The 14,226-nt window shown below is 28.2% G+C and overlaps 1 protein-coding gene across 2 annotated transcripts; it reads left to right on the forward strand.

Annotated features, from left to right (window-relative positions):
• The first annotated feature begins 1,365 nt into the window (after positions 1-1,365).
• On the forward strand, positions 1,366-8,804 carry LOC123296722 (E3 ubiquitin-protein ligase ZNF598). 2 transcript variants are annotated; one of them, XM_044878330.1, is made up of 6 exons: positions 1,366-1,639; positions 1,842-2,176; positions 4,046-4,284; positions 4,358-4,553; positions 5,152-5,451; positions 6,341-8,804. In XM_044878330.1, exons 1-6 carry the CDS (start codon positions 1,457-1,459, stop codon positions 7,770-7,772), a joined length of 2,685 nt encoding a protein of 894 aa, XP_044734265.1. In that variant the 5' UTR covers positions 1,366-1,456; the 3' UTR covers positions 7,773-8,804. The 2 variants fall into 2 exon arrangements, with proteins under 2 accessions (XP_044734265.1, XP_044734266.1); XM_044878331.1 differs by having other exon boundaries at positions 6,344-8,804.
• Positions 8,805-14,226: the final 5,422 nt, after the last annotated feature.

Consider the following 14,226-nt stretch of genomic DNA (forward strand, 5'->3'; position numbering starts at 1 on the left):
TTCTGTTCATTTTTTAATAAAAAAAATTCTTAAACAGTGGGATTTTTGGGACTTTTTCTTTGAACGATAACATAAAATTATAAAAAGCCCGGTGACCTAGGAATTTTTTGTGATTTTTAGATACTTTGTTAATCAACAAATGTATTTTATTGAAATTCCTAGTATTATTCAATCCTTGCATATCGCTTTAAATGAAAAAATGTTCCTTGTAAAAACATAAACAACTTTTATTTGAAACATTTTTTCGTAAACATCACTGTTTGCCCTTGAGGGTGCAAATTAGGACAAGACTTCGGTGTCCATTTTCTCCAAAACTATAAAAGATATAAAGTTAAAATTTTGCAGAAAATTTTCCATTTTCTATTTTATTAAAAATAATGCAAGCGCTGGTATTATAATTCATATTTTCAGTATGTCAAATTCAATCATTTTATTTCAATTCCTTTGGGTAGATTATGCAAGTGCTCCCTTAAGGTATTTCCAGCATGGTATTTGCAGTTTCTATGTTAAAGCAATGGTACAATTTTTTTTTCGACAGAATTTAACGAAAAATTAAATTTAAGAATTTAATAATGCTTACTATTAATTCCCAAAGTTTCAGAAATTTTGACCGTTTAAAATGGGAAATAATTATGCCAACGTCCCAATTTCGATCAATTTACGTCAAAATTAATATCTCGAAAGTGAAAATTAATTTCTAAATTTTTTTTTTAGAATTTTATTGTATAAACATTTTTTTCTACTTTTTCTTCAATATATAATAATATCATAAAAAATAGTTGGAGAGACCGGACATTTTACATGCTTTAAATGGGACATGACCCTCAAAATCGCGAACTTTGTCTTTAAATATCTCGCGATCTAAACGGTCAAAAATTATGAAATTTTAGGAATTCATAAATAAAGCTATTATAAACCCGAGAAAAAAAATTCGGCCAAATCTGTCGACAAGTGATTTCATGCTGGTACTACCTTAAGAGTAACGTTAACTTTTTCCTACACGATTGCCACATGCATTCGTGAGAATGCAGCAATTTTGAAAATTCTGTAACTACTATGTTATATTTCTGTAATGATATTCGAAATTTTTATCAATACAAAACATAGATATTATAAAAATTGAAATATTTATAATGATAATATAAAAAAAACTAAAACGCAATTGGAACCATTTATTATTGAAAGTTAATATCCAGATGTTTAGATTAGTCCAATATGTCCAATATAATATTTTATTCAAAATTTAAAAAAAATGTTACATTAGAATCCACTTCAAATTTCCCACCAGATAATGTATTATATCATTAACGCCATCTATTTAATTGTGCTTCAACTAATAGTGATTTTAGATTGCACGGCCACGGTAGTAAAGTGTTGGAAGTACCTGTACTTCTAAAATTTTGTAGCTAATCTTCAAACTTGAGAGTATATAAATATTTTTTTGGAAAGCAAAACAATGTCTACAAAAAAGGATCAAAATTTTAGTGAAAATGAAAACACGTGCGTTGTCTGTTTTAAGAACGTGGATATTTATTCAATTGGGGACTGTGATCATCCCGTTTGTTTTGAATGTTCAACGCGAATGAGGGTGCTGTGCTTACAAAATGAGTGCCCCATTTGTAGAAGAGATATGCCAAAAGTGAGCAAACTTTTATGCTATTAAATTTTTAGCCTTTAATGAAAACGAATATTACATAATGTTGCACCCTTGTAACAGTGAATCGAATGACCCAGCTGTTATCATACAATTAATCAAATGATAACGATTTAAATAAACCAAATGGCATAATAATACTGTAATTTATGAATATTTTAATGTATTTTAAAATAAATGTTTTTAGGTTATATTTACAACAGATGTGGAAACATTTGTACGTCTCAAACCGAAAGCTCTAAGTATTAACTTACTGGATAAGAAATTTGGTATTTATTTCATGACATCAGACATAGAACGAGCTTATTTACAATTATTAATACATAGATGCTCAAAATGTGATAATGAAATATTTCAAACGTTTCAACAGTTAAAAGATCACATGCGACGACAACATGAAGTATTTTATTGTGATTTATGTTCTGAAAATTTGAAAATATTTAGTTTCGAGAGACGTTTTTACAACAGATCTCAATTAGCCTTACATCGTAGAAAAGGAGATCCTGATGACAAATCACATAAGTATGTTTTTATTCAAGGCTATTTCATTTTATGTGTGACATGTATACTTGAAAGCAAAAAAATTGAACCAATTAAAATCTTTAAAGTGAAATTATAATTATATCATAAATTTCATATTATAGTGTGTCCCCGGATAGAGTTAATTATACTTGTAAATTTCCTTATTTTGCATTATAAGAAAAAAAAGTCATTCTTTATAAGAAGTATTCTGAAAAGTTTGTAGGTATATTTAAAATTTCTAAATAATATACAGAGTAGCCAAAAACTTGGAATCACTATTTTTATTTTTGGTAAACTACCTTTCTTTTTTATAAGTTGGCGAAATGTTACTAAGAAAAGTTACTCACAATTAAAAATTATGACTCTATACAAAATATCAAGAAGATCCGTGTACTTTAATTATAGCATCATTTTTTATTTGAACAAAAGCTCTAATTATAAAAAACGTAAGAAAGAAAATAATAATAAATCAATTAACATGTACTATCCGAGAGTGTAATTTTTTGTGGACTAGTTAAGAAAATTAAAAAGAAAATTTATTGTCGCGGATAAACATTCAATAAGAATGGAATTGTCAAAGTTGTAAAGATCTTCTTGATATTTTGTATAGAGTCGTAATTGTTAATTTCGAGTAACTTTTTCTAGTAACATTAAGTCAACTTTTAAAAAAGAAGGGCAGTTTACCCAAACGAAAAAAAAAATAGTGATACCAAATTTTTGGCTACCCTATACAATATTTAGAAGTTTTAAATATACCTACATACTTTTCATAATAAGCAAAACTTCTTATAAAGAATAACTTTTTTTCTTAAAATGCAAAATAAGGAAATTTACAAGTATAGTTACCTCTATCCGGGGACACACTGTATATACTATGAAAATTGTAAAACATCTATTTAGGTTTCGTTTTGACGTTCTTGTGACCGAAGTAAAGTCTCAATGTTTTATTATCTGTTCAAGGCCCGATCTAGCTATTTATATGATGCTTCTGAACAAGTATACAAAAGTTCATGAGAGTAAAAGTCCATGTTTGTAAGTTCACAAGGGAAAAATAAGTGTAGGTTAGAAGGGTATTCCCCCAAAAATATTCTAGTACTTATATACAAATTACTGGAAATAATCAACTCTGTGGGGAATCCCCGTCAAACACAGACGGAAGTAAAAAGATTTCCATTTCAAAATTGTGTTCTTAATTTAAAATTTATACATATTAAAATAGTTGGGTTCCTTCTTTCCTATTTAGGTATTTCTTCTTCTTTTCTCCTTGATTGTCTTATAATTTTCTTAGCATTTAAAAAAAAAAATACACATTAAAATATGTTGCTCTGTCTATAAGGATTTAAAGCTGCAAATGAAGCATTTTATTAAAGGAATACCTCAAAAAAACTTATTTGCTAAATAAAATTTATTTAACAATTTATTTTTCTAAGCATTGTAATTTTAATAACATTTCTCTCTCCAAGAGAAAAAACTGAGGACACTCCATGAAATCGCCCAGCGCTCTCAATTTTGCGGCTCTGGGTATTAGCCCGGCTGATTGCACAGCCTAAGCCGTTAATCGTAGAGACCTGAAACTTGGAGAACGTGATTCCTTAGCCCAATCTACTTCAAATTTTGCATAAACATTCTTTAACAGAATTGACGGAAGATGTGTTTCGTATTTTATTGAAACTCATCGCCTAACATGGCTAAAAAGGGGTATACAGTTATTTTGGGGGTTATTTGCATCGAAGTTATATCAATACTCTTTAGTACTTTTGATTTTAATTACATGCTATAACTCAGTAGCCTTTGTTTTTAACTTGAAATTATCCAGCGAAACGGATGGAAAACTGCTTGTTATTTAATTCATCTTTAATTTGTTTTAAGGGGTCATCCATTATGTGAATTTTGTGATACACGGTACATGGACAGCGATGAACTATATCGACATTTACGAAGAGATCATTTATATTGTCATTTCTGTGATGCGGATGGCAAACATCATTATTACAGTTCCTATGAGTTTTTGCGCCAACATTTTCAAAATGAACATTTTCTTTGTGAAGAAGGTGATTGCAAAACAGAACAATTTACTTCAGTATTTCGTACTGATATTGATTTAAAAGGTATGTATATAGTTTTTTTTTTTTAAATTAAAATCTTTAGATTCTATATCCTGAAATAATTTAAATTTTGTAGCTCACAAAGCTTCTGCCCATGGACGTCAATTAGGTAAAATTGGAGCAAAACAGGCGCGTACTTTAGAATTAGAATTTCGGTTGGCACCTAGACCGCGACCGGGAGATCCACAGAATCAACAGCAAGCGAGACAAGCACGAATACCTCCGCCACAAACATTGGGCCAACATTTGGGAATGAATGTTGAACATGATTGGTATAAATAACCTGCATTTTTTTGAAATTATTAAAAAATATTTTAAACTAAAGTTTTCAAGTTTGCTTTTAAACAAAAATTAGTTTTGGTGTAATTTATAAATTATAGAATTCATGATGAGTTAAACTGCGCATATAAAAATAAAAAACAATGAACATCATTTTAAGCGACTCTTTTGATTTTTGGCTCTTTTTATTCCATTCGGATGTCTGTTGATTCGCTTGTGAATCGAATATGTAGACGAATCCGATTTAGCATATCTAAAGAGAAAGATTTAGCTACTTTTGGAAAAACTGATAAACGACACTTAACGTCTTTTGGTCAAATTATTCATTTAAATAAAATGAACGGAGATATGATGAGATTTACTCAGGGCTATGAGCAAAATACTTTTAGGATTCATTCATTTTTGGCATAGTATGTGTAATGGGAAGGGTAGAACTACCAACTGCTATGATATACAAAATGTTTACAAAGAAACAATTTAATAAATATACCCAACTTCTGTTTAAAATCTTTTAATAAAATTAAAAAAAAAATGCTCTTGTAACTTTTGACGTTAAATTTTTTGATATACATTTGCTATTTTTTTATATAGGCCCGACGAAGATGGTGCTATGGGTGGTTTTGATACAGCCCCTACTGAATCAAGAACACCACAAAATCCAATACATAAAAAACCTATAAATGCTTTGGATCCAAATTTATTTCCATCGTTAGGAGGCGCTCCAGCTCCGACAATAAGTGCTATTGCCTCAAAACCGTTAACTAGGAGTAGTGGTGGAGGTAGTGGAATAACAATTCGTCATACACGCCAAAATTTAGCTAAAAATGATGAAAATTTCCCAGCGTTATCTACTGAAGTGCCTAGTGGAAGCACATTAAGATTTAGTGTCAAGTATGTTTCAATTAAATCATTTTTAATGACAACAATTTAATTTAGATTTTATTAAACTTTGATATTTTGAAAAATAAGTCAGATATCGAAAAATTGTTTTCTTACTTTTTCGAGTTATATAATTCATCATCAAAATTGAAAATATTTATCTAAAAAATATTTTCTATCTAAAATTACTTCGACGTAAAGAGTAATTTAGAGCGCGCCGATTTTACATTCTTAAGGCTGTGTTGCCGCGGTACTATGTTCTAAAAATGTTTTGGACTATATGCACGGTGTTAATATACATTTTTGTAGTCAAATACAGCGTTATTTTTAACTCTTATGTTCAACGCGACTGTTTCTCGTAATAAATATTGCATATCAAGGACTGTGTTAAAATAGATATCTCTCTTCAACTACCAATACTCTAACTATAGACGTTTTCTGTTCAACAATAAAATTGATTAACTTTGAGTTATTATATCCCAGTAATGAAACGGTCAAAAAAAAATTTTTTTTAAAACTCGGAAACTCGGAACAAATATTTAGTTTTTTTGAAAATATCTTAAGGCTAGTTTTTAATAATACTAATTAAATTCACCTAGAGTTAGAGACGGTTCATCGACTTCAAATTTTTATGGTAATTGTATTATAACCCCTAGTAAGTATAAAAAAATTTAGAATTTTCTGACACTATGTCCATAACAACCTTAATTAGAAATAAATCTACAAAACCAAAAAAATGTTTCAATTTAACGGTCAAAATCATGAACTCGATTTTATAGCTAATTCTAGCCTACTTAATATGCATTTATTTTCCTGACAGGTCCAGTATAATACTGAATATTTTAATATTTAAAATTTTATAATTCATTTAATCTCTTATAAAACTAGTTAATGTTTTCAGTAGTGCTTCAAGCTCGTCCAACGGACCAACAATAACGAAAACGCCAAATGTGTCAATACATGTAAATCATAGACCTGGTAGTATCTCAGTAACAGGACCAACATCTACAAGAATAAGTAAAATAACAGAATCGTCATCATCAAAAGAAACACATACAAAAACAGAATCATTAGCTGAAGCGTTTCCCGTTCTTGGTTCGGGTACCGATCCAGTTCAACCTGCTCAATGGATAAAATTGAAATCAAAAGATAAACCAAAACCAAATAAAACAGCACCTGTGCCCACATCACCAATAAATAAAATAAGTAACAATTTAAAAAATTTCCCTAGCTTAAGTAAAACTGTAACAAATGGTGATGGATTTACAGCAAGTCCACAAAAACAAAATAAACCGGAAACGCCTGTGAAAAAACTTGGTCCAAATTCATGTTCTAGTGAAGAATCGTCTGTAAAATCATCATCCACAGAGACGAAAACCAAGAACAAGAAGAAGAAAACGAAAACCTCCGGAACCACGTCTCCAACAAACATAACAATGCCTCCAACAAAAGAGTCTATAAAAAAGAACGGGACTGCTAAAACTATTAGTGCCTTGGAAAATGACAACTCTAAATCTGAATCAAAAAAGAAAAATAAAACTCAAGAAGTTAAGAAAGAAAATAATGTTGAAACGAAAAAAACTACATCACCAAATCAAAATGGAAAAGTTGAAAGAAAACGTTCAGAATTAAATATTGGTAACTTAAAAACACCAAATTTACAATCTGATGACTTCCCAACATTAGGTTCAACATCGTCATCATCATCAGTAAAAAAACCTCCTGGATTTGATTCATGGCCTGTAAAAGGACCACCTCCTGGCTTTCGGCAACCACCTCCACCTGGTTTCAATACAATTCAATTAAATATGGTTGCACAATCAGCGAATGATCTCACATTTACAAATAGCAGTGGTCAAAAATATTCAATATTACCAAATAATGTAACGAAAAATAACACAATATTCTATTCACCACCAAATTTTAATCATCGTAATAAAAAACTCGTACAAAGTTTTATGACAGCATTAAGTGATGGCGATTTAAATGAATTTCGACAATTATCACATTTATTTAAACAAGGTTCATATACGGCGAGAAATTATTACGATTATTGTAAAAAGTGTTTAGGTGTACAATTTGAAAATATTTTTCCCGAATTATTAGCGTTATTACCAGATATCAAAAAACAAAAAGAATTATATGACATTTATAGTAAAGATAAAAAATCTATGAATAATAATTCAGTTCATTTAGATTTGTGTGCGATTTGTGGACAAGTTTGTGTTTCAAATGATTTAAAACATCATGTTGCTAATCATACATTAGAAAATCATTTTCCAGTTTTAGGTGGCGGTACGGTTGGTGAAATATCAACCGCTTGGAAGAAATAATTTAAATTTTTTTTTATTTTTTGTGTTTCTACTTTTGTTGATACATTAGTTTATCATCCCATTGTGTTTTATTTAAGTTATCATTTTTTTTGTTTGAAAAAGTAATATAATTACAAAATGCAAAACTCTACCATGACTAATGATTTAAATACACACGATTTTGAAATTATCAAATTTACTTTCCATGGTCATCCATATGAAAATTGTAACTTGAAAACGATGTGAAACAATGAAAAATCATTTTACGGATTTAAGCAGTTACCCTACTATTTACTATAAGTTGTAAAATATATGAACTTGATAGGAAAATTTTTTAATATGCCTTTGGAGCTTCCTCTAAAAAACTTCGGCAATAATTTGGGATCAATTTTTATTATTTACAGGATCAGTAAATATTTTATACTTCACGTATTGGAAATCTTTCATATTTTATTTTTTTATCTGCGATTTTCTGTAAATTAGATACTTTCAGTATAATTTCAAATGAACAAATTAAACAATGTCGACCAACCTCGAAAATAATTTAAATTTGAACAAGGCTACACACTTTAAATATTATTAAATGTATGAACAGCGAATCTGCAAATCGTATTTTTGAAAATCTTGAAAAGTTGCATTGTATATTGTATAGACACCCGGAGAGGAGGCAAGATTGGAGTATTTGTTCTCCCTTTGGCTTTTAAGATTTTAATTTCTCCTATACATGTATGTACGATAACATCGAATGTATGATGCCATTTAAAAAAAAATGTTTTTATTCAGTCGTGAAAACAGTTCAAACGGTCAAAGTGAGTGTTTTTAGCTCAAGTTTGTTCGAATGCCAAAAAATCAAGAAGGTTTATTAATCTAAAAACTGTGTAAAAATTTTGAAATCAAATACTTACCTTGGCCGACAGTGTTTGTCCCCTCTTATAAAATAATCTCCGGTCGCCTATGTTTAAGGCCTAAACACACTTCAATTGTTTTATTATTTAAATATCAGTAAATGTTTAAGAAAAACAATGTTTTCTTTTTCTAAAACTACTGTAAGGTAACCGCTTATATGAAATTTTGTATTTTACAAATAATTTTAATCCGAATTGTATTTTTTAATTATGTTATATATATATAATTAATTATGTATGTCTTGCTATATTTCAATCAGATTTTTATTCGATATTTTCGAAAAGACGTGAAATTGCCAGAAAAAATTTTTCTACGAATTTTAAAATGCTCATTTAATCAAATTTACCTCGAACGTGTTTGGTAAATCATTATTAAAATGTTCAATTCAAGTTGTATCCATAATTGTTTATTTGAAATAAACATTTTATATGCGTTTAACATTTTTTCTCCATTTCACCTTTTTGTATTTTCACTGTTGTTTGTTTTGTAATTACCAACCAAAGAATTGTAATTTTATTTTATCCCATTGTTAAAGGCATTTTTGGATGGAATAAGCCACATTAGCATTAGTGGGATATCTTTAAATAATAGAATGACATCTACATCTAAAACGTTTTCTCTTCACGTCATGCTTAATACCGTCCAAAAATTATCACATATGTTAAACATTTTTCAATAGTAGAGAGCCTTATAACTATTATTTCACAGAGGCGCCTACGTAAAATTTGGCTAAAAATTTAATCGATTAAATTAATGTTTTTTAACCGCTGCCGCTTAAGCTTAGCTTTGTGCAAGGTTCTCTATTATTTGCTGTTGAAATAATAAATATGGATGTCCATGATACTTCATATTAGTAAATAATTGCTATTTCGAATCCAAATAGTTATACAAAACTAATTAACTGATCATAAAAATGTCAATTAATAAATAATTTATTTAAAAAAATTTTTAGTTTAAATTGATTGTTTTGCACACATTTTTGAAAACAAATTTAACAGCTAAGTGTTTTTATATTATGATTAAAAAGGATGAGAGAATAAAGAAATTTTTTAATTGTTTTATAATAAAAAAAACTTTTTTTAAATAATTTAAATGAAGTTTAGTAAACGATGAAAACAATGTTATATTTTTTTTCAATTTGGATTTACAGAACAAATAAAAAATATATATAAAACTAAAAATTCACGATTCTCTTATTAGTCCAATTTCTTGCTCCTAAGCATTTGATTGAAAATATGAGTGATTTTTAAAAAAGAATGTAAAGAGACCGCAAAAAAGACGGAAGGTTAAGTTTGAGTAAATCCTGGTATAAATTTAGGTAATGACGATCTTCGTATTCGATTTGAGACGAATTTCTACCAGACTTCTGGGAAAGAGACACAATTTTATGCATATTCTGACAAGAATGTAGCTAATAACGATCTTTACTTTTTGATTTAAAGAAACTTTAGTTTTATATTTATTGTAAAATCCTCAACTAAGACCAGCTTCAAATCGAACAAGAAATAAAATTCCAATTTGATGCGTGTAATACAAGCGTCGTGTCGCATCGTTTACTGAACTACTGTAATAATTTTGTTATATACAGTATGTTTTCATGTACATAATTTTTGTTATAAAATATATTACATATAAAGTGTACACAATGTCTAGATTTTTATCTGTAAATATATAAATATTTAATATATTATAGAAACCAGTATTTTTTTAAAATAAACATACTGTATATAATTTTATACTTTTTTGCACGTTATAATTTAAAAATATAATGATATCTGTTCCAAATTTTTGTTTACAAGGGCAGTCTGTGGAAGAAAAATAAAAAATCGTTAAAGCGAACTTTTATTGTTGGTAAATAAGCCAAAAAATACACATTTGAAAATTGTCGGTAAAATGATGGGCGCTATTTCTTAATCTTACACTTTTTCCAGAAAGATTTCTTAGGTTTTTCGAACTTAAAATGATAAATCTTTTAAATGATAAAGATCAAAAAGTCCATTTTTGAATAGTTAAGAACTAAAAAAAAATATCGTATCATATAGGTTAGAAATAAACAAGTGAAAACAAACAATTGACTGAGTTAATTGTTAAAATACCATGCATAAATAGTGTTGATTACTCTTTCACATTGCACATACATATACAATTTATACAATACATACTATACAATTTACGCCTAATTTGCGCACTCTCGGGTAAACAGTGATGTTTGCGAAAAAATGTTTCAAACAAAAGTTGTTTATTTTTTTGATAAAGAACATTTTTTACATTTAAAATTTTTTTCTATCTCTAACGGTTTACAAGTTGGGTCCTACGGACCCATAGGTCAAGACCCAATTGGCCTATGTTGCTCATTTACGACCTCATTTTTTACGTCCTGAGTATGCTGAAAAAATTTCAGCTTAATATCTTTTTTCGTTTTTGAGTTATCATGCCCACAGACGGGCGGACGGACAACCGGAAATGGTCTAATTAGGTGATTTTATGAACACCTATACCATTATTTTGTTCATATCATCAATATTTTTAAGCGTTACAAACTTGGGACTAAACATAGTATATCTTGTATATTACATATATGCATGGTATAAAAATCGGTATAAAATTGACGCAAAAGAAAAAGTAAAAAAAAAACATTTAACATAAATTGTTAAATTAGTAAAAAGTACCCCTTGCGTTTAATTTTTTTGAATAATTTACTAACAATAAAAGTCTATATTAATGTTTTTTCTATTTATGATTGATTTCCAGTTCCACGGCCTGAACTTTACTGCTATTTTTGCTATTTCACGAATAAATTTTAAGATATATAAGATATTTTTGTTCTTGCCACAGTACAGTACAATTAATTAGATAGTGTCGTCTCAACATTACTTATCAATAATTAACCCTAATATTTAACCATTTTTTTTACTAATATGAAACCACTTTTTAATCCAGAAATGCGTCCACAAATGTCAGACTGCGTTCCAGAATTAAACCTGAATATACTGGTTTCGGTGGAAATAAACAAATTTACGTTTGTATACTTACCAAAGTTGTTTGCGATAAATGCGTGAAAATATATGCTAAAATATTTTTTGACAAAAATTTGGAACGAATAGTATTAATGAATGAAATGTTGAATTAGTGTGAACCTTAATTGCGTAGATTTTCAATACGTATCAGGTTTTTTATTTATATGCGCTTAAATCTGAGTTGTCCATAAGCAAATGTTCCATTTAATGATTAGAACGAGCTTACAAAAGCTAAAAATAACTAGTGATATTTTATAAAAGAAATAACAAATATTGCGATTTTGATCTAAACTGAAGTTGGCAGAGTCTGCTTACTAAACTAACAAAATTTCTAAAAAATTGATTAAATTATGTTTGTTCTATACTTTTATAGAGGTGTATTTTTACCCTTGTATTTCGATCTACGTATTCATTTAGCAATTCATGAGCTTTAATATTTTCTCTTTTCAAAATTAATGTTAAAATGATCTATCAAGTTTTGACTTTTCATAAATTAAATTATTTAATCGATTTCGAGAACGGACGGTGCGAAAATATCCAGTTTTCTCGAAGGAAGTTGAATTTCTAGAGTAGGGAAATTAATTAAAGTGAGATGGATACATTGATCATATAAACTAGAATTGCTCTGAATCGGTTAAAATTATTTGTTATATTAAATACGTTAATTCTTTTAAAGATTTTAATTTTTACCATTAATAATCCTAAAAGAAATTTTAGTATATTTTTTTGCATATAAATCTGTTTATGGGTGAATTTGGAGCCTGGCTATTATAAGAAAACTCATACTAATTCCGCATATCAGTAATTTGTTAACCAATACGAAAATTGTTATAATTTAAAAAACAATTTTGTTTTTTTTTTTTTTTTTTTTAATTAATAAGTTATTTTTATGCTAAATTGAAAATTAATTATATAATGTACATAAAATAATTATATAATGTTCTTTATATTTTATTAAATTAATTCTTTATAAATATTAACCGTAAAAGTTTATTTCGTATCATTCGTGCCCCTACGATTTAACAAGAAAAAATTTGTAATTAACAATTTACCTTTCCGACCTCCGAATAATAGGTATTTAAAGAAATGATCCCAGTGCCATGAAAACAAAATTATTTTATACTTTATTTTTTATGGTCCTTCAAACATAAAAATTAGAAACAGTGGATATTAAACAATACAGTGGATATTTATGAATACAATATGTCTGGCCTACTAAGAAAATTTATTATTTCTTTAATTGTTTATCGAATAAAAAACAAGATTTATCTGCTTAGAATGTTATTCTTAATAACTATTGTTCGAATGCGATTATTAAGGAAACTATATGGTATATAAGTTTTTGAATATTCTTTGCAGGAGATATTTTTCGCTCTACTAACATACTGTAGAATGAATTACTTAACAAGAGAAAATTTTTGTTGATATTTCTACGACGAAAATTTTAATTCCACAAACTGGGAAAATATCAGCGAATATAATTGACTGTGAGAATTATTATGGAAATATAAGAGAAATCTAAGAAATGTCCAAATATTTGGGAAAATATCCGACAATAAAATGTTTTTTAAGATTTCTTGGAATTTAACTACCTTAGAAAATAATTTAATACAGACCACATACTTTTTATGATTTTTTTCGATTATAGATGAGTCGTTTTCGAGATACTACCGCAAATAATTTCAAAATATATCCGTTGCGATTATTTACAACGAGAATTTTTGGTTTATTGTTATTTTTCGTTACTTTATTATAAAAAATGTTTCTTAAACCTAGGTAAACGAGCATACCCAGCTTTTCGCCCAAGGGGCGAGGGGAAGTTTTTGGCTTAAAGGAAAGAAAACTTCAATTTTTGGCCTAAAAATTTCATAAATTCAATAGTATTTTGGCATAAACACATACTTATCTAACTAAATCCAAGTCCAAGGCACTGCCTTGATCTACCCTCCCCTCAGTACGCCTATGTCTAGATAATAATAGATTTGATCTTGATTCTATAATACATAATTATTAATTAACGATAAAAAAAGGTTATTTTTTTGATTGAAAGATGGAGTCACACGCATAGAATAATAAATTAATTGCATGTAAATCACGATGTAAATTCACTAAATAGTAGACAGATCTCTGAAAATAATGCGTCTGTCCCTAAATACATGCATCAAGGTTTATCCTTGTCATTATTATGTTAAATATATAGGAATAACAAAGACAAACCGTGATGGGCAGGTTGACGGTTTGCATTTCGGAACAGATTTAATATTTCTATTGGTACAAAAAGAATGTGCTAAAATCAACTTTTTATCTCTTATGTATAGCGGAAAGGTTAAAAGATATTATTTATCTTTCCGCTATGCTTTTGACCATACTTAAATGGATATTTCATTTAAAATAGTTAAATTGTCCTGTTTTTGATCAAGACAAGGCCTTAAGATTTGCTAAAAGCTATACGGATAGCGTTGAATATTAATATGAACGGCCAATGGCTTTAATGATACACCATTTTAAATTGAAAATTTGGTTTCAAATATAACAAAATTTTTTGAGTGAAT

This window comes from Chrysoperla carnea, chromosome 3, assembly GCF_905475395.1.
Source record: "Chrysoperla carnea chromosome 3, inChrCarn1.1, whole genome shotgun sequence".
Lineage (NCBI taxonomy): Eukaryota > Metazoa > Arthropoda > Insecta > Neuroptera > Chrysopidae > Chrysoperla > Chrysoperla carnea.

Coding starts and splice junctions, on each gene's coding strand:
- LOC123296722 (XM_044878330.1), top strand. CDS start 1,457: ATGTCTACAAAAAAGGATCAAAATTTTAGTGAAAATGAAAACACGTGC. Junction 2,177..4,045: donor CCTGATGACAAATCACATAA/GTATGTTTTTAT, acceptor ATTTGTTTTAAG/GGGTCATCCATTATGTGAAT. Junction 4,554..5,151: donor ATGAATGTTGAACATGATTG/GTATAAATAACC, acceptor TTTTTTATATAG/GCCCGACGAAGATGGTGCTA.